The following is a 20,722-nucleotide window of genomic DNA, read 5'->3' as shown; positions in this document are numbered from 1 at the left end:
CGGGTTTATAGCGGAGGGGTTGGCGGCGCGGTCGCCGCCGGCGGAGCAGGAGTAGGCAGCATGGCAGCGACGGAGAGCGGGCGGCAGGTTGCGAACTTCGGCGCCGGGCCGGCGAAGCTGCCGCGCTCCGTGAGTAGGGGCCGGGCCGGGCGGGGCTGGGTGTCCTCGTCCCCCCGGCTCCCCGCGGGGCTCCGGCTGCAAAGCGAGGGATAGGGAAACTCTAATAAATCGTAATTACAGGAGTTTACCCGCACAGCGCCGAAACCTCTTGTCTTCCCCTCTTCCCCCCTTCTCCGACGAACTGCCCTGATAAGCTCGGATTTTTGCAAAGGAGCTCGAGTGTGGTTCTTCGAATACACTCTAGGATTTTTTTTTTTTTTTTTTTTTTTTTTTTGTGCTGGATGCACTAGTGGTACCAGCACCTATATCGTTAGTTTTGGGATGGGAAGTAGGACCTAAGCGCACAAAGATAGCTCTGTGGAGTGTGAGATTTGTCAGTTGATAAATAGCATGGTAATTCCCTGAGACGCCTTTTTATAAGAAGTTACAGTGAATGTGGTGTACACTCAACCCTCTGGAAAGTTGCATCAGCAGCCGTGGATTATCCAGTTACATATGGAGAGGGGTGGTTTCTGCCGAACTGTATGTGCCTGACTTTCTGTTTAAGGGTTATCTACTGTGGAATTTTTGTTGTTGTTCTTCTTTTCTTAGTATCCTTCACAGTTTGTGGTATTCATAGTATTCTTCGTTATTTTGTGTTACTTCTTAAAAAAATTCTTTAGATAAACAGATTTGCTGCAGAGCAACTTTCTTGTTTTTATTTGTTTGGGTTTCTTTCCCCTCCCATCTCTTTTCTCGAGGAAATGTCCTTTGTGGGCAAGGTTGCAAAAGAATTTGTTGCAAAGAAATTTGTTCTGTGTCGAGCTCTAGATTCCAAAGGGGCTCTCATAGGCACTGCCTTCACTCCCAGTTCTCTGACAGAGATGGTTAAAAACTGGATTTAAGTTTTGAGGAGTGCAGGTGAGCACAGCTGAGCTCTCTATTATTAATCTGTTTGCCCTCTTGAGAATGCAGTGCTCTTGTGTAGACTGCTGTATCACCTTGATGGTTTGTTTCTCTTGATTGTGGGGTGATGCTGCCCATGAAGCACACAGACTCGGTAAAGCAAGAAGATGGAGCAATTAATAGATTATAATGTGTGTCATAGATGTCTGTTGAGGCATGTGCAGATTTTCAGATAAAGAATGTTACTGAAAGAATTGGATTTTATGAAGCAGTTTAACAAACACTACTCTAACAGTCTGTGTGTTCTCCCTTACTTTATTTTCCTCCTTCTCTGTCATGGATAAGTTTGCTTGTAAAATGTGGTGGTTAGAATTTCACAATCTTTTAGTTGACCTTTTGGTAGCCAGCTGTTACAGTTGACAGGCCATGCAGATACCCGGTCAGCAAGGTAGATTTCTTATTCCTGAAACTGCCCAGAGTGTGCAGTTCCTTGTCAGATGCTAGGGTGCACGTGTGCAGCATTTGTTTGGTTCTAGTGGGGCACCCTCTTCTCCTGCTTCCTTTAGGAGCAGTCAGCACTGTTTTGGCTCTCAGACAAGAATTTACCAAAATCAGAAGCTGCAGATCCAGTGGTTAGAATCTCATGCTACTTCGTTCATACTTAGGGGAGAAGGCAGAAAAAAAAAAAAAAAAAAAAAGATGGTTGAAGCACTACTTGGCTGGTGACCTGTTTTTTTGGTTGTCTCAAAATTTTGCTTAATTTCTTTCTTAACTCTCAATAAGATAGAGGCTCATCTTCAAAAGGTGTGGAACTTCATTTTGTGAAACCAGTCATTGTCATGTTGGCTCAATTTAAGATATCCGATTCCCCAAGTTGATCTTTCTGGTTATATTTTCTTCAATACTTTGGTTGTCCTATTTGCACAAGTCAAGTGAAAGGACACAGGATGGAGTGGTGGGAGTGGGTATTTAGGATGCTTGCTTAGAAAGAGTATATGTGCAAACATTAGATGTTCTGTAAAGGTTAAGAGTTCCATTCAACTCCTAGAAATCATTCAGAAATCTGGAAATGTAGCATTTGAAATAATAACTTATAACATGGTCTCCACAACAAGCATATTATTTAAGTTTGCTATCTTATGAAAAGTCTTAAGCTTCTAGGTACAGAAAAATTGTATTGATAACTATAGTTCTGTTAATCTCACTTGACGAGTGTCAATTTATTGCAATATGGGGCAGCTGGCATAGGCATGATGTATCAGAGACTCCAGATAGTGGAAAATTCCCTTAATTTATTTCTGGATTTTTTTTCTTCTGATAGGTATTATTAGAAGCACAGAAAGAATTGGTAGACTACAAAGGACTTGGTATAAGTGTCCTTGGTAAGACTTAAAAAATCTACATTTTTCATGATTTTGTTGTTTAACTGAATTGTTTAATAAGACTTTCTGATCTTTGTATTTTGGCTCCATTTCTAATACCTGTGTGTCTGTACAGATGTGTATGGATACCATATAGATGTATAGCATCCTTCCCATTAGGAAAGCAGTGCTCTCCTGCTGGCTGGCTTTTCAGCCCCAGTTGCACAAAAGACTTATGCATCAAGACAGTGAGCATTTTATTAGTTGCTAAAAGTAGAACATGTAGCTGTCTCTGCACAATTCAGATTAATGTTTAAACTGTACACTTACACACGGAAGACAGCCTATGGATTTTAAAGGAATTACTGTGTAATTGTCCTTAATGTTTAATTAGCTTTACTGTGTGAAGAAGCCTTGCTAAAGGTAAGAGAACAAAACCTGTACTTTTCCTGTACTTTGTAATATACTTATTACAGCATTAGCAGCAGAGAAGGTTCTTGGCATGGGGAAGAATGAAACCTTTCTAGAGACTATTTTTTTACCCACAAATGTGGTTGTTCCTAGTGGTAATAAGGCCATGTGGGTGCCAAATGTAAATGAACAGTATTTGCCTGTATCTGGACAAGATTGCAGGTATAAGTCTTCCGTGGGTATTTAGGAGTATTTATGTACTTAAACTGGGAATGACAACTTCAGGCATTTTGGGTCTGTACTGTAAAAGGTTTAAAGCTTAACACAATTTTAAAGCCAAATTCATGTATGACCATCTTGTTTCATATTATTTCTTCTCTCTGTTCCACCTAAGAAATGAGCCATCGGTCTTCAGATTTCACAAAAATTCTAAATACAACTGAAAATCTCATGCGCGAATTGCTGTAAGTGAATTACTTTCTGCTTATTTTTATGTTATGCGTGTGCTAATTGCATCAGTAATGTCTAATGTGGAGACTTTTTCTTGAAAGCACCTCTTTGGTGGTGTTTTTCATGCATAGGTATTGTGTATTGTAGAGTAATAACCTTGAGAAAGACACTGATCTTCTTATGTGTAAGTTTGATGCTTGTATTTTTGAATGTGGCAATGGATTCTTATTAGGTTAAGATGATTTTTGTATGTCTAGCTGAGTTTTTTTGAAATTTTGATTTGTGTCGCCTTCATAGAATTAATGAAGGACATTAACTAAAATAAATAAATGCAAACAATAAAAATCAGTTCTCTATGGGGGAGATCTACACGTTGTCCTTAAGTTCTGTTTTATTAACAAAATCTCTGTGGATCAATGTTAGAATCACCGAGCAAGAGCCCTTTTCCTATTTGTAGAATGACACATTTAAAAAAAACTGAAATAAATATATAATGGATTAGAATTACTGTTCTCATGTACTAATGTTGGCCATTTAACAAAAATGCTTGACCCTCAGTCCAGCCAGAATCATTGACAAAGGGATTTCAATGAATAATTTGAATATGTAACTTTTGTGATTGTATGAGACGCTTCTTATTGCACTTGCTTTGCGTGTATACTTTACTGTACTGTTGCACTTTCAAATTTAAGGGTCTCAAATCTGAGTGCTACTGTAAGCACTTTGGTAACTTCATGACAGAAAAGTCATGAAGCTACCAATACATAAAATTAAAAGTCAGTATTAATTGTCTCTCAAGTCTTTGTGTACACTTACTCAGGAGTGAGTTTGTTTCATGCAGTGTCAGGGTTGGGGAGAAGAAGCTTTTTTCCAGCAAATTTTTATCCCTAAAATTCATAGCAGTTACTCTTAAATATTTAAGCTGTTTCTCAAGACCAGTGCTGAGGTAAGTTAGTGGGACTTGATCTAACCTCTAGGCAAAGAGTCTTCTAAAATGACAGCATTCTTCCTCAGTCACAGTTAAATGCATAATATCAAGATGTATGCATCCTGTGTCACCTGGGAATAACATAAATGGTTATTTCTTTTATGCAGAAATATACCAGACAACTACAAAGTTATTTTCCTTCAAGGAGGTGGATCTGCTCAGTTCAGTGCAGTCCCGCTTAACCTTATTGGTTTAAAGGAGGGAAGACAGGCAGATTATGTGGTTACTGGAGGCTGGTCGGCAAAAGCAGCTAAAGAAGCAGAGAAGTATGCCAAAGTAAATATTGTTCATCCCAAACTAGGAACCTATACAAGTAAGTTGATGATTGCATCTCTCCCTGTGAATGCTTAGCTTTTTGACTTGCTCTAAAAATGGATCCAATGTAGCTATTGGGCTGTTGAATGTTAACTAGAGTTGACTGCCCAGCACTTGAAAGAATGTTTGCCACGCTCCTCCTTGTTCAGCACTGGGAGATTTATTAAATGGCTTAACAGTTTCCACCAGAAAAAGATGCTGAAATGGGGCTGAACAGATGCCAGAAAATAAGTGGCAAGACAAAAGTGTTTATGTAGGGAAATTGTCTGGACTCTCTCAGTTTTTTTTAATATTTAACTGAGTTCTTAAGCTATTCACAGGGATATTGAGGGATATAGTGATATATTTTGATTTAATGTACACTCGGTAATAAGATTGCTCTAAAATTCAGAAGCAGGTCTGAGATTTTAACCTTGTTGACCCAGGATATGGGAGACCTGAATTCTGTTACCTGCTTTTAAGGATTCCTAAATCATTCTTTCCCACCAGTGTGTCACAGAATATACATAAATAATTCTTGGAGCAGGAATACATGAGATCTAGTTTCTATTCTTGCTGCTTTTGCTCGCTTTTCTTCCCTCTGGTCCAAATTACAACACTTGAACTAAAAAGAGTGGCAACAAGACAAAGAATATCCCCATATAAGTTAGTGTATTAACTGGCAATTAAGGCACTAACTTGGAAAGTAACTTTATATTCTGTAAGGCACAGGAAGGAATTGAACCTACAACTTCCCAGTCTGGGGGAGTGTAATTCACCATTTCATAGCTGTAGATAAGAGGAGAGCCAGTAAATAATGATGGTGTCAATGGTACCATCTCCCACCCTTCCCTCCACCTCCTGTCAGGTCCTGGAGGAGAAAAGAAAGGGAGAGCAACAATTTGTTCTATGCCAAACCTGTTCTGTGCTGTCAGGACATGCCTGTATATTGCCTGTTGACAGAGGAGATCTTAGTTTTGTAAATCAGTTGCAAAGCTTAAAATGGGAGAAAGGTGGGTGACCTTGTGTTTGTTCAGCTTGGGCAAGACTTAAATGCCTCTGGGATTGCACAGAAACAGAGTTTTAGAGAACTTTGCCAGTGAGAATTTGGATGTTTCAGTGGTTCCAAAGGCAGCAGGAAGATTCTTGGACTCAGTGTCTGAATTCCTCTGAAATGCTGTTTTGAACCCCTAGGACAGTACTTTGTAGTCTGCTATTGCAAATGGGAGGAAAATAATTTGAAGAATAAGGGGTGAAAATCAAAAGGTTTTGCAAACTTAATGATGGTTCACCAGAGAATTTTCGGAATGCACTGGTGTATTGGCTTTGTAGATACATTATCTTCCTGATAACAACATGATTAATAGTCTATATGGCAAAATTATTCTTGGTTTGCGCTTAAGTTTCATGTTCAGGTAAAACTGCATGCCAAGAAAATTACTTGTCTCCAGTGACCTCTGGGTTTCTTTTTTGGCTCTTAGGCATTCCTGACCCAAGCACTTGGAATCTTAATCCGGATGCATCTTATGTGTATTACTGTGCTAATGAAACTGTTCATGGTGTGGAGTTTGACTTTGTACCTGATGTCAAAGGAGCAGTCTTGGTTTGTGATATGTCGTCAAACTTCCTGTCCAAACCTGTGGATGTTTCCAAGGTAAACAATTGGACACAGTGAACCGCACAAAGCATTTTCAAAATTTAATGCATATAGTGAAGCACTTTGAAATGTCTGGATAGCTAGAGATGCTGAGCGGTGAAATTAAGAAAGTTGTGTTTTGTTAATTGAATATCTGATGATAGATAGAAGTGTTGAAATTTCAGGTTTGCGATTTCAATGTCTCTTTTCCTTTTTCTTGTACAAACATACTGAACTATGCCGAAATTGTTCATGTTAATAGCTGCCCAAGATTATTATTGTCTGGTCTTCACTGATGAAGAAAATACCTGCTAAAAGAAAATAACAGATAAATGTCTTCTAAATAATATTTAGTCTGTAGATAGTGTACGGCTACAGCAGAGTACTGTTAATAAGTTTTTTTAATCCTGCCTCTTACATGAAAAATCTGTAATCTCTTTTAAGCTCCTAAAGCTTCCTCTGCCTCACGATTATGGTGTCTGTTTCACAGATAGTACAAAGGCAGAACATAGGCAGTTACTATGTTTGTAAAGTATACTGTGAAAAGAAGTGTTACTGACTAGTGAAATAGTGTGTGTCGCCTTTCTTACCTGTGTGTAGCAAAATGGAGTAGTTGTTAATGCATTCAACTTCGCCTTTCCTATCTGCCTCTTTTTACAGGTGGATTTTATGATGATTGTTCTGAAATGCTAGATGAGTTGAAAATACTGTGAACTGTGTAGGAATTTGTTTTTAGTAAAATTGCCTGGAGTAGTGTGAAATTGCAACAGGCTGTCTTGAGAATTTTTTGCAGCTATTAAATATACATTTAGCAAACTTGTAAAATTTGTTGTGATTATCTTCTTCAGCTAAGTAGCCGTAGGTGCACTTTGAAATCAGAACTTCTGCTAACTCTTCTTTTAACCTACAACTTGCTAATTTTCAACACATTCTCTGTTCTGTTCAGCTGATTAGTATGCCTGGGATATTACTCAGTAATAAGATCTACAAGTGAATGCATGTACCAAGTTCTTTTCTTCTTCCTTTTAAAGTTTGGTGTGATTTTTGCTGGTGCTCAGAAGAATGTTGGCTGTGCTGGAGTTACTGTTGTAATAGTACGTGAGGACTTGCTGGGATTTGCACTGAAGGAATGCCCTGTTGTACTGGATTACAAAACACAGGCAGCAAATAGCTCATTGTATAACACTCCACCATGCTACAGGTAACTCACCCTGCTATGTGATATCCCTTACTCAGAAAGCTGCCGCACTGCCATCTGCTGCTCTTATCTAGAAAAGCTTCCAAAGTTGTGTATTTGCCCTCAAGCCACTGACATCTTGGAGTGTTTCACGTGATTCCTGTGAGAACATGGGAAGTGTTCCAGCCGTGTGACTAGTAGGCATTGCATTGCCTGGTGTGACTCACCCATAGAGGATGTAGCCTTTTTCAGAGTAAATATTACATGTCATAGCTCCATTGTAGAAGTTTCAGGATGCAGTTCTGGTTTACATGAGCACAGCTCTAGTCAATTCAGTGGTGATGCTTCTCTTACTGCAAGGATGTAATCTGGCACTAAGACTTGCTTCTTGATCCTAAATACTAAGTTTAATTTCTTCCTGACGTTGTTCTCAGCATTTGAACCTCCAGATCCTCACTGACTTTCTTTATTAGAAAATGGTAAATAATATTGTGATTAAAGTTTTAAATAATATAAGATATTACAAGAATATATATTCTTTTAATCTTTAAAAATATTTATTGTTCTTTCTACATCTTTCAGTACTGTTGGTTTTGAAATGAAACTGTAGAAGAATTTTTTAAAAGGCATTTTATTAGTTGCTTTGCTTTTACTCTCTTACAGAGTTTTGCATAATTCTTTGACTGCCACAGTGTTTGGTTTGGAATCCAAAGATAAAATTGATCTAGCTTTATAAACATTGCTAGCAATCAAAATCATAAAATTGCCATGTTCCTGATGATTTTATTATGCAAGAAGCAGATCAGACTACAGCTTACTTTTTAAAAATTGCTATCTTGTAGCTTCTGATAATTAGTGAAATGGTGCTTTACCACTAGCATATTTAACTGTTGAGCTAGTAGTATCTACTCATTCTTATCCTGAAGAATTTTTATACCAGCATCCACTGAAATGATTATTAAAAAAAAAAAAATCTTCAATCTAGTTATCATTTCTTCCCAGAAGCTTTTAAAATTACTTTGAAAAATAAAGATTTCCTTTTCAGAATAATTTCATAATGGAATTTTATACTGATATTTAGTCTCAACTCCTATAGCTTGTTTGTATGTTCCAGGATTGCAACCCGACACACATTAAATGAACTGTACAGGCCCAAAGTTCAGTGATTTAGTATAAACCCTATAACTTAATTCCATCATTACAATTAGTATCACTTCAAATTTTACTGAATTTAAGTATCTCTGAATCTGCTGATTGTCACTGCAGTGTACTATTGCCATGACATAGGAACAGTTATCTTTGTCAACAGAACAGTAAATCTTATGAACATTGGTTTATGCCGCATTTTACAGTGCAGAACTTGTTCCCCCAAGTTGTGTGCATACTGTACAGTCTGTAGTGCTGTAATTACGCATTCTTACTGGCAGCCTGTCTGCCCTGTTGGCTGGGTACACCCAGTAAGAATTAGCTATTCAATGTTTCCAGATTTTGGTCTGCTCAATGTAGCTTTGTAATATAGGCAGGATGTATGTCTTTTCCAGTGCTTGATGAAACCTCTGTTTCATGATCGATTATTTGCCTGACTGCCAAGTCACACATACTGTTTTTGGACACTGTGTACTTGAATATGCCAGGTTTTAAATCCAGCCATTCATGTTTTCCAAGTACAAAGCTATTTCCATTTGAAAAACTGAAGTTCTACTTAATCTCAGTACTTGGACACAGTCTTGTTCCTCTGATTTGAAAAGCAAAACAAATCAAATTCTGCAGCCTTATTTTAGCCATTGCAAAGAACTTCTGAAAAGAAAGTGCTGCTTTAGCTGTTACTCAGTATCTGACAGTAGCCTTAACAGAGTAGTGGGTGGTTAAGGGAACTGAAAATAAAGTTGAACTAACAGTTTCTCCTTTCTCATCACTGTCTTGCCAGATTTCATTTCATGCTACAGACTCACGTTGGAGTATGCTCCAGAATCCAGAATGTAACAGACTGAAATGTTGGCAGGATGCACATCTGGTTGGCTTGGCCCTAACTGCCTGTTCAAGTTTAACGAACTGGCAAAGCTTCTTAGTTCTCTTTTTCTGTGCTCTTTTCCTTGCACTTGTTAATGGTTTGCTGGCAAACAGGCAGGAAATATTAACTAAAATTGCAAAAACTACTTCAGTAAGATGTTAAATTAAATTAAGGTGATGCTAATGGCTTTAACCTCATGGCACTACATAGTTGACTCTTTGACCCTAATCTGTTTAGCCAAAATTAACAATGAATTTGCTATAAAAAAATCTCATTTGCAAGCTCTGAAATGCATTTTACACTTAAAATTGTTCCAGAAACATTATTTTGATTGACGTAAAAGAAGGATAAAAAGTTTCAGCTGTCTGGGTTTTTGTGAATGACTCTAAGGCTGACTTCTAAGAGTTCACGTGTCCAAAAAGTTTTGCTTAAGGAAGTGAGGGCAAGATGTGAATGTGGCCCTGTATATTTGCCAAGGGTATAGTCTATACTTCACTTAAATAATTTACACTGGAGTAGTTGATAGTGTGCTGTCATAAATGTGGCAAGATTGTGCTCTCAGAGCAGTAAGGTACTTCCTATAAATGGCAGTCTGTAACCTTGGTTATTCTGCAGCCTTTTGGAAGTGTTCAAGGATTTGGTACTGGCATCCCTTTAGAAATAAAAAGCAGCAAAATTTAAAACAGCCTCCTACTAGATATGTGTTAGGGGAAACTTGTATGGTAATGTTCTCTGAGCACTCCCTTGGAATCAATAATGAAGGGATTCATAAGAATGAACTTGTTGTATATAGGCCATAAAAACTTGTGAGCAGGTTTTTATGTAAATTGTTGTAGTCGTGGGAAATGTCTGAACTTGAACAAGCTGAATTTTGTAGCAAAAGCACAAAGGCAAAAGGCGTCAAGGATTTTTTAATGTTGCGCTTAGTGACTAGCATTGAAATTCTTGGTCTCAAGCCATGTGATGCCAGTAGGCTTCCAGATCTCTACTAAGAACTTGACTGGTAACAGTCAAGTGTGATGCATCATAATTTGTTTCACCAAACTTCACTATTCATGTGAGCAAAAGGTCTTTGTAGACAGAAATGGGATTAGAATTCTTATTTTTAACATTTGTGAAAATATGGTTACATTTCTGGCATATTAATGTACATGTATTCGAGATTTACTCCTGTATTTTTCAGGAGCACAGCTAGAGCAGCTGCACAGGGCAAATGCTATTAGCATTTTGCTAAATCTGGCTCCTTGTAGGCAGCTGTGTAGTCCTTCTAGGCAGGACCTGACAGGCAGTTGTGTAGGCAATGAATTAGCAGTGCATGCAGCATGTCTGGGGATGTCTTTGGGAGCCCTGCTGGGCTGCAGGAAGCCTGCAGGACATGTCCTTCTGTGGTACAAAGGATTAAAATGGGTCCAACAGATATGTGTGGCATTTGAATTTCAGGATATTTCATCCTGTGTCCAGAAAACATTGTCTGTTTAGAGTTGTCATAACTTGTAAAATAGTCTAGATTTTGATTTGTTAATCTTAAGCGCCCTTAAATCAAACATGGCATTTTGTTACTGAAACATTTTGTGAACTATTAGGCAAGACTTTTTTTTTTTCCTGTTTGAATAATTTCACTGCAAAATGTTCTTTCCCTTGGCAGTATTTATATCATGGGATTGGTACTGGAATGGATAAAGAATAATGGTGGAGCTGCAGCTATGGATAAACTCAGTTTAATCAAGTCACGGATGATCTATGATATTATAGACAAATCTAATGGATTTTATGTGTAAGTTGCTATGCTTTTCCCCTTTGCTTCAATATTTGCTACATAACCAAATATTCATAACTTTCGAGAGTTTAATTCTATTTTTGAAGTCACCTTTTTTGAGGACTCCTAGAGATACTATTTGTGCAAACATTCTTCTGGTAACTATCTACGGATAAGTCTCATTCCAGAAAGAAGTTATTTCTATTTCAACTTATCATGTATAGATCAGTAGTGAACCCTACTAAAAACAAATTCTAAATTTAATAAAACAGAAGTGTGGGAGAAGAGTATACAAAGAACAGATATGCAGATTCTGGTTTGTATGCTTACGGACACTCTTGGTAACACATAGGCCAAAACGGAGAAAATTGCCTGTAAGAAATGGTAGAGACCCCTTTGCATTGTATTTTGCCTACCACCTTCCAGGAGTCAAAGACTCTGCTTTTTCTCTGTCAAACAGAGCATTTTTATTAGCAAATTATGCTAAGTTCTGAAACACTTCCTGAAATAAAATAGAAAGATCAGACCTCAAAATGGAATACATTTTCTTTATGTACTTTATGCACAGTTGAATTTCTTCAGTTATTTTTGCTGGCTTTCCAAAGCAGATTTAACTCTCTTGACTTTTACATAGAGTTGCAAGGTATTTTTGAGCTCACAAAATAATGTAATATTTGATGTATATAATTTTAATATTTGCCAAGCTCAGACTACTAATTGACCATGAAACTGCAAAATATTTTCTTTCACCTTCAGTGTAAAAGCAACAGTGTGGGGACCTAATTTACTTTCAAGTCCAAGTTAGGATAGAGCAAATTAAATTTGGATTTTAAATGAAAGCTGTCTGTAGTCATAATTGTCAGGGATGAAGTTTCATCATAATATTTAATGCATTCTTCTTATCCATTTAGTTAATGAAAACAGCTTTGCCTTTAGCATCACCATGATCAGGATTGTGATTCTACTCCAGGGAAATCCTGGGGGTTTTTCATAAACGTCAGAAAGCAAATGAAGCCTTGGAAAAAACATTTTGTGACAAACAGAAATCTATATCTGGCAAGTTGGTCTGTAAGGCAATGAGTGGGAAATGCAAAATGGATAGTAAATAGTCAGCTGGGAAAGCAGAACAAGCTTCTAAGTGAGCTATATGCAGCTTCCTAAGCAATACAGTTAAGACTGTGAATTTTAAATTGTATCTATAACTAAAAGGAAGACTTAATTTGAAGCTGCCTTCCCAGCTGTAACATGGCAGTTAATCTGTGGCACGCTTCCCTGAGTAAGCCATGTGACAAGCCATTTAGCAAATGGAGCCTTTCTTCCATGAAGTGCTCTTTGCCATTTGTAGTTTGTTTTTCAATGTCTATGCACTGAGTTACATCAGGTTGCCTAGTAGCAACAGGATATTCTAAAAACTAAAGCATGGCTGCAGTAATTCAGATATGGGAGTGCTTAGAAGCATAGGCCTTTTTGAACATTATTTTCCTAGTTGAACCTGCAGTAGAAGATTTGCACAGGCAGGTGTTATGATGGATCTTTTTTCTTTTCATCATGAAGACATCTGGACAAAGGAACAAGAGAGGAAATAAAAAGAATGAAACGCTTATTCTTTTCCAAATAGCATAATAATAGGTATGAAATCCACATGCAGTTTATGAAAACTCATTTATATTGAATGCCTGCAAGAATCTACATCACGGCCTTAGAAAAAAATAAATATGAAGGCTTCAGATCTCCTTTATAAGTAGAAACACTAAAAAACATATTTAAATATTCTCTTCTTCTCCTGTAATTTCTTAGCTTCACAAAATATTTGAAGAGAAATTACACATATCCACTTAGATTAAATGGGATTTTAAGAAATTAAGGAGTTGTGATGCAACTTATGTAATGTTGTGGCCATGTATGCAGTGCAAGATTTGTTCTAGAGATACCTCTTCTCTACTTCATGATTCTGAGTAATGCTAATTTAGAAGATGGACTGAAATCACTAACAGATGTTTCTAATGTCTATGAAAATTTACTTATGCTGTGTTCTTATACTTCCTTTAGTTCCGTTTAGCTGAGTGTGATTCTGGTAGCACTTTTGACTAGTTGAGAAGTGTCAATCTTTGAAGAGGAAGAGAAGAAACTGCTTTAGACTTAGTCAAAATTCCCTGTAATTACCTTACCTATCCAAAGTAACTTTATTTATTTTTCTTTCTTTTTTTTTTTTTTTTTTTAAATTTAATTTGGTCTGTATATAAGCCTCGTGTCCGTTTCTCTGGCACAATTCTGAGTATGTCAGGAAGGGTTAATAAGCCTTCTACTTTACCACTTCCATTATTGGTTAAAAAAGGAAGGTTGCTTTCTTTCACAGAAAGTAATGACAGTTTTGATTATGAAGGATTGATTTTGGTTCTAAACAGGTGTGATTATTAATTTCTCAAACTGCATCTAGCTGAAATACAAATATAGCACAAAGTGGGTTAAGCATTACATTCTGCAACCTCTCTAGATGTCCAGTGGAGAGAAAGAACCGAAGCAGAATGAATGTACCTTTCCGCATTGGCAGTGTCAAGGGCGATGAAGCCCTGGAAAAGAAATTTCTTGAGAAGGCTGTGGAACTTAACATGATATCTCTGAAAGGACATCGGTAAGTATTAGTCAAGTGAATCTCTGTCCTGTGCAGAATAAACTATTACTACAGTGGTACAGCATCAGGCATTGCACATTGACTTACCAGCCTTTCTCACGCATAAGCTGTTTCTCATACTGGTTTGGCAACACTTGAGGATAGTGGTCTAGAGATTGTAATCAGAGATTGCTGGTGGCTCAGCTACTGCTTAGGTGAAGAGGTGGGCTTCAGAGAGCTTTATCCTTAATTCTGCTTTCTTCTGCAAATCTGTCTCTGTGCATATGCCAGATATCTTTTGAGGTCAGATTGTATCAGTGTATAAAATCTCTCAGATGACTTGTCTACCTGGTTGCAAGAGTTCTTTCCCATGTTCAGTAGTGTTTGTGGGATTAGTTTTTTGATGTCATTGGGCTACAGCTTTGGAGCTGTAAACAACTAATAAATACTAAGCTTCTGTAGATTGCAAGCCTGCCTTGAAGAATTAAATATTGCTTCCCATGCACATAAATGTGAATTTTATAATTTTAGGGTAGGAATAGATTTAGATGTCTGTGACTACTACTAGTGTCTTTTTTTAGAATATACAAAACTTTTCTGGTTCTTTTTTTTTTCTCCTATTTTCAATTCAGGTCTGTGGGAGGAATCCGTGCCTCTTTATATAATGCAGTGACTGTAGAAGATGTTCAGAAGCTTGCAACATTCATGAGAAGCTTCATGCAGATGCATCAGTCATAAATGCCCACGGGTTAGAGCCATACTGCACATCTACGAAATAAAAGCTAAAGGGTTTTAACATTACTGTGGTACTACACAGCTGTAGTGTGCAAGTTTTATTTTCTTTTAGTTCCTGTAGCAATTTTAATTAACTGAATGGAATAGAGGCCCAGTCTTGCAGTGATGTGGCAACTTTGGCTTTTATGAAGGTGACGATCCCCAGACTGATTGTGATCGATTGGTAAATTTGAAAATGTGTGGTTAAAACATGAATAACATTGTAAGATGCTGTGGATCTGAGTCTGTTTCTCATTTCTAGTTACAAGTGACTTCAGCAATGCCTTCCTTTTAGTAAAATTCAGGAAGCAAAATTTGACATAAGCTCTCTGTAATGCTTTACAAATACTCTCTGAGCGCATAATGAAGGTAAACTGACATGGTCTCTGGGGAAATCTAGTTGATTTATGGGGTATATTCCAACAGTGTACCACCAGTAGTATTTAGAAGTTAACACCAGCGTTCCTAACTTGAGAATATGGCCTTTGGGCTACTGCTCCAGTGCTAAAAGTACTGTCATAACCATTGCAAGTAATTGTGGCTAAAGTCTGCAGGACTGGGCCTTTCTCCCTGTTAACATTTATTAGTTTAAAGCTAAGATTCATGAGTCTGATTAAATAAATTTCTAAGATGTATTTTATTTCTCTATGCATTTTGTATATTAAAATCCTAGGTTATTAATGTTACATTCTTATTTTGGAGCATGCATATTTGCTGCTGCAAAAAATTTGCTTTTCATTTGTTAACCTGGTGCCAGACTGAATTGCTGTATTCCACTCAATGAGCCTGTGACTTTGTCTGTGCTGACTTTGAGCCCAAAGTGCAGCAGACTTCTTTGTCTGGTGTTACTTAAGTGTTTTCCCTCTCTACTTGCTCCATTATTTGTTCTACCTTTTCATTCTTTCAGTTGTGTAGCCTTTTATATGTGGAACTTTGTCCAGCTGGAGTAAATAATAGTCTTCTCTGCCTTTTCCTGACACTGCAGTGTACTTTTGGTCCCACTTTTTCACTTGGTCCTTCTAGCTTATTGCACACTTTGATACTCTGGGCTAGAGAGGTCACTGTGGTTATGCAAAGATCTTCAGAGGCTCTCTTGTTGTGGAACCCTTGAGTTACTTTTTTTCTCAGCTTGTGACTTTACTGCCAATGCCCATATATTGACCTTAATCTCCTATTTTAACTTGTGTAGAAGCTATCTGCTACTGTCAAAGTGTTTAGCATTACTACAGCTGGCCTCAGACTAAACTCTTTGACACACAATGGGGATTTCTTTTTTTTTTTTTTTAATTTTTGTGTAACGTCAGTACAGTGGTAACAATTTATTAATGATAATGATGCACTATCCTTTTGTTGATGGAACCTCAGAGCAAGTCAGTGGAATGTGCTGGGGTTGAGTTACATTCCTATCTGACAAGTTGTAATTTTAAGACTATTATTTGGAGATTTCTGTCAACTTAGTGTTACTCAAGTAAATTATGTGAAAAAAATAAAATCGAATCATGTCATGATGTGAAGTACCATTGTGTTTGAAACTTTTTGATTTTTGTCATTTTCAGGATGAAAATCAAGACTAATATGTGTTAGAATTTTAAATTCTGGTATACTCCTTTTCCCTAAAAAGCAAGTTTCTCTCATGTATGTTTTATTTCTTTGCAAGAAGAGTCTTTCCTATAAGAGCCATGGAAACAAAAGTATTATTATGAATGCTTAAAGAACCCTTTTTGCCCTGCCAATTACGAATATTTAATTTCAATTCCATATTAAGCTTTTTAACTTCATAAATTTCTTTTTCTGAGTTTTTTGTACTTGCTTTCAACTGTAGCTCTGGTTTATCTCTTTCCAAAAAACAATAATAGCCTTGCATTCCTCTTAGCAAGCATGCTTTTATATGTGTTTACAAAAACACTTGTGCTGATTTGTGCAACTGATTCACGAGTCTGACGAGGAACCTCTTGCTGCTTCTGAATTGTGCCTAGCATCTTGTTAATTTTTTTAACCCAAAGATCAAGGCAAATTAAGGCAAAAATAATGTAGAAATAAAATACAGAGTGAAGGCTGCATTAAGCAGACAATAGTAGACTGAATATCAAGTGAGGGGTATACAGGAATACTGGGAATACAGAAGCATGTCCTGAATGAATAATTTACTTGAGATTTGTTTCAGACTAATCCATAAAGCAATTTTAGCCTTCCAAGCTGTTTGTCTGTATTTGGGGTTTTGAGCCCTTATGGACAGCTAAATCCTGATTCTCCCACATCAGATTGGTAGGAGGAATTTCAGCAACCTGTTGCTGAGACTCCTGGTCTTTTTTTCTCATCAGCACTTACAAACAGGGTTAGTAATTTCAGTGCTAAGAAGCAGGCCTTTTTTCGTGTGACATGAATACTCTGGTGATATTAAAAGGTGTTAAAACTAAAGAAAATACTGATCTCACCTGAGTTAGCCCATATGGAGAGGTAATCATAAGACAAGCTAGCTCTTTTCAATGAACAATTATTTGAATTCCTTTTCTAGCAAATCATCTCTATCTCCTAGCTCTTGTGTTTGATTTTACAAAAGCACGTTCTAGCATTCTCCTTTGTAGTAAAAAAATCTCTGGTCACTGTCTTTCCCTGACCTGGCCTAAAAAGAGAAAGCTGCATGCTCCCTCTGTATCTGCTGTGTTCAGTGAGGGATGCTTTAGCCCAGGTGTCAACTGTCCTTCAGAAAGGTACCATGTCTCAGAGATTCCTGTCAGTTGTCTATGATATGAATTTCCTATGGTAGTTAATATCTGTAAGCCAAGCAAGAATTAAATAAGAATTGGAAGTCTGGACTGCCACATCCTTATTTAACTAGTAATTCTAGTGGAGAGAAATGATTCATAGAGGCAGCAGTGTGAGGAGTCCTGCTCTTCTGTAAGCTGATGCTCTATATTTTCCTGTTTTCCTGTTTCTGTTTAAATTAATCGCATTTTTTTCTTTTCAACTCGTAACTTAATTTTTTCAATATACCCAGGGATGTTTGGATGTAAAAAGCTTAAGTCCATTCCTGACATTCAAGTAAGTGTTTGGAATGAAACAGGAATAAAAGACATCATATACTGATGTATTAGTGGTTGCAAAGGTATGCTGAAAATGTTACTAGGTCTGGTACTATATTGGTATATGTTTAATTTTCACTGTATTTCATTCTCTGGGTAGAAAATAAAATGAGGATGATCCTTTTTGTACTTAATAATGATATACCTAATTAAAAAGTGAAATGTTGAAAGTTTTTACATTAAATCAGTCCATTTAATTAGAAAGAAGATTCCCCATTCCAGTCAGCCATTGGACTCTTGATAATTTATAACCATCATTCATGACTATCTGTGATAAATAACACCCTTTTAGGCTAAAGAAACTAAGAAGTTATAATTACTGATGGATTACTGAATGGTTGGAGGACAGTGATCAAAGAGATGCAAGGATAGATTTATTTTTTCCTAAGTAGCTGAAAAATAAATGTGTATTTGATGTAAGGAAACCAAAAGCTATGCATTTTCTGAAATCTGAGAAAATTGGAATTATATCTCCTACCTTTACACTATGCATAAAAAGAAAAAATAGTATATTTTGGTAAATGGATTAATTACAAAAGAGATGTAAAGAAATCATGTGAGAAAGTAGAAATTTGCTAAATTATTATAAGAGAAATTGCCATTAAATTGCTTAGAATTTTTAATATAACAAAGCAATCTGGGTATGATTTTATATTGTAGTTCCATGATGTAATCTGAAGAGATTTGAGATATGTATTGCTAAAACTAGGGATGGTAGTAACAAACTCTCTGCTCTAAAACTTAGTAAATATTCTGCCCAAGGCAGGCAGTAATCTTTGGAATTAAAACAACTGTGTGGGAATTTCAAACTCTGGTACTTTTGAAGCTTGGCAAACCAGACCTAAAGAATTATAAAAGTTGGAAAACTTCTGAGCTGGTAGGGCCCTGCCATAAGCTTTTCTTTCTTTCCAGGGCAGCCCCAATCATGCTGCTTTTAGGCACATTTTTATTGTGAAGAGACACCTTTGTCCTTAGTGTTAGACATGTTCATGCTTGACTCAGTTGTGATTGTGCTTTGCTTGATGTCACAATACTGAGTTATATTGTCAGCTCTAGTCTCTCAGTACTGAAATAGAAGGTTTTGTCTGTGGAGGTATTTCACTAAGCCACCTAAACGGTACGTCTTCCTGTTTGGTACATCATGGAAGCTTGCCTTCAGTTTCCTAAACCTATCTGGTGATGTGAAGTCATTTGGTGCAAGACAGGACATTGCTCTGGTGCTGTGAAGGGTCCTCAGTTGTGGCAAGAAAAAGGGTGATAGACACTGACACTAGAGCTATGTGCTGTGAATTCTGAAGGAAGTATTGGACCAAGGTAGTGAGCAGGGTATATCTGGGTGACAGCTGGTGAATAGGAGGATATATTGCAAGCTTTAGAATTAGTTTGTGTAAATTTAAAGGAGAGGAATAGAAACAGAAGAAAAACATTAAGAATATAGTACAACATTAAGTTGTTATTTTGTCACCTATTGGTGTACCACTTTGAAGAGGTGGCCATCTGCCTTGCTTCCCTACCCTCTTCACTCAGGAGAAATACTGCTGATTTTGTGGCTCTATGGCCATAAGGGCTGTAGCAAAAACCTGGCTAGACTGGGAAGCACGGCAGAACACACTTCTGTATGTCAATTAAATGGCAGGGTTGTACAGCAACTTTCCCTGCACAACCACACAATGTACCCCAATGTATCATTTACTTGATCCGTATTGTAGCAATAGCTGCAGATGAACAAAATTTTCTATTAAATTCCTTCTTTACATCTCTGTTATGATCAGAGAAGCAGTCCCATTGTGTTCCAGATGGCCACCATCAGTAGTTTTAATTACAGCATTACTTTGAAACCAAATTGCTTGAGTGTACATTTCAGTAAGTGAAAAATAATCCACTGTATTAACATCAAACCTTTAGTTTTTTCATGCAAAGTTCACACATTTGTATGTGTAAAGCCAGAATATTACTTCTGTCCCTACTACACTTGACACAGAGAAGACAACCATATCCAGAATTCTGATGGTAGCTCTCTGCCAAGTTTTGATTGGTTTGACATCTCACTACTGGTTAGTAGATGCTCTGAACTGCATCTGAATGGGAAAAAAACCCCAAAATTTTGCCCTTGTGGCCAAGAAGGCCAGTGGTGTCCTGGCTTGCACAAGGAAGAGCAGTGCCAGCAGGTCAAGGGAGATAATCCTGCTCTTCTGCTCAGCCCTGGTGAAACATGTTTGGTGTGCTATGTCCACTTCTGAGCTTCTCAGCACAAGGACATGGAGCTGCTGGGTCAAATTCAGTGGATGGCAACAAAGCTGACAAAGGGACTGGAGCATCTCTCTTCCAAGGAAAGGCTGAGGGAGGGAGGCCTGTTCAGCCCAGAGAGGAGATGACTGGGAAGGGACCTGATCAATGTCAATATGTACCTGAAGGGAGGGCATCAAGAGGATGGATCCAGGCTCCGCTTGGTGGTGCTGAGCAATAGGACAAGATGCAATGGGCACAAATGGATGCACAGGATCTTTCCTTTGATTATAAAGAACTGGACTGAACCCTGGAACAGGTTGTGCACAGAGGTGGGTGTGTGGGGTCTCCTCCACTGGGAAAATTCAAGAATTATCTGGACACAATTCTGTGCTTTGTACTCTAGGATGACCCTGTTTGAGCAGGAAGGTTGAAGCAGATGATCTACCATAATGCCTTCCAGTCATACCCATTCAGTGATACACATGTAAGGGAATGCATTCCAAAAATCAACTACAGATCCTTTATATTTTTAAAGATACCATGTATAGGTGAATATTAGATACCCTTGTTTTATGAAGTTTTAGTTTGTGTTCTGATTGTGCTGATTGTCATGATTTTATATATACCCTTAAACATGACTTATTTATCCAATATGGAAATAGTTCCACAGTTATTCATTCCATTGACACTGCTTTGGGGAGACCTTACTGTGGTCTTTCAGTATGCAAAGGGAGCTTATAAGAAATACAGAGTAAGACTCTTTTATAAGGACCTGTACTTAGAGGACAAAGGGATAACTGTTTTAAACTTTAAACTGAAAATGTCAGGTTTAGATGGGACATAAAAATTTTTTTATGGTGAGGGTGGTGAGGCACTAGAACAGGCTGCTCAGAGAAGCTGTGGATGTCCCATCCCTGGAAGCGTTCAAGTTTTCAA

General features: G+C 37.5%; 1 protein-coding gene across 1 annotated transcript; it reads left to right on the top strand.

Annotated features, from left to right (window-relative positions):
- The first annotated feature begins 5 nt into the window (after window positions 1-5).
- Window positions 6-15,991, top strand: PSAT1 (phosphoserine aminotransferase 1). The gene is made up of 9 exons (XM_054003790.1): window positions 6-129; window positions 2,327-2,387; window positions 3,172-3,241; window positions 4,323-4,528; window positions 5,991-6,163; window positions 7,177-7,346; window positions 10,979-11,107; window positions 13,584-13,721; window positions 14,333-15,991. The coding sequence occupies exons 1-9, from the start codon at window positions 61-63 to the stop codon at window positions 14,436-14,438; spliced, it is 1,122 nt and encodes a 373-aa protein (XP_053859765.1). The 5' UTR covers window positions 6-60; the 3' UTR covers window positions 14,439-15,991.
- The last annotated feature ends 4,731 nt before the right edge of the window (window positions 15,992-20,722 follow it).

The sequence above is a fragment of the Vidua macroura genome, chromosome Z, assembly GCF_024509145.1.
Source record: "Vidua macroura isolate BioBank_ID:100142 chromosome Z, ASM2450914v1, whole genome shotgun sequence".
Taxonomy (NCBI): Eukaryota; Metazoa; Chordata; class Aves; order Passeriformes; family Viduidae; genus Vidua; species Vidua macroura.
The sequence above is the reverse complement of the archived record's forward strand: the minus strand, read 5'-3'. Positions and strand labels throughout refer to the sequence as shown.

What these genes read in the sequence shown, in the direction of transcription:
- PSAT1 (XM_054003790.1), top strand. Translation starts at nt 61, where the DNA reads ATGGCAGCGACGGAGAGCGGGCGGCAGGTTGCGAACTTCGGCGCCGGG. An exon ending in AATCTCATGCGCGAATTGCT is followed by an intron (nt 3,242 to 4,322) that starts GTAAGTGAATTA and finishes TCTTTTATGCAG; the next exon opens with AAATATACCAGACAACTACA. An exon ending in AACCTGTGGATGTTTCCAAG is followed by an intron (nt 6,164 to 7,176) that starts GTAAACAATTGG and finishes TTCCTTTTAAAG; the next exon opens with TTTGGTGTGATTTTTGCTGG.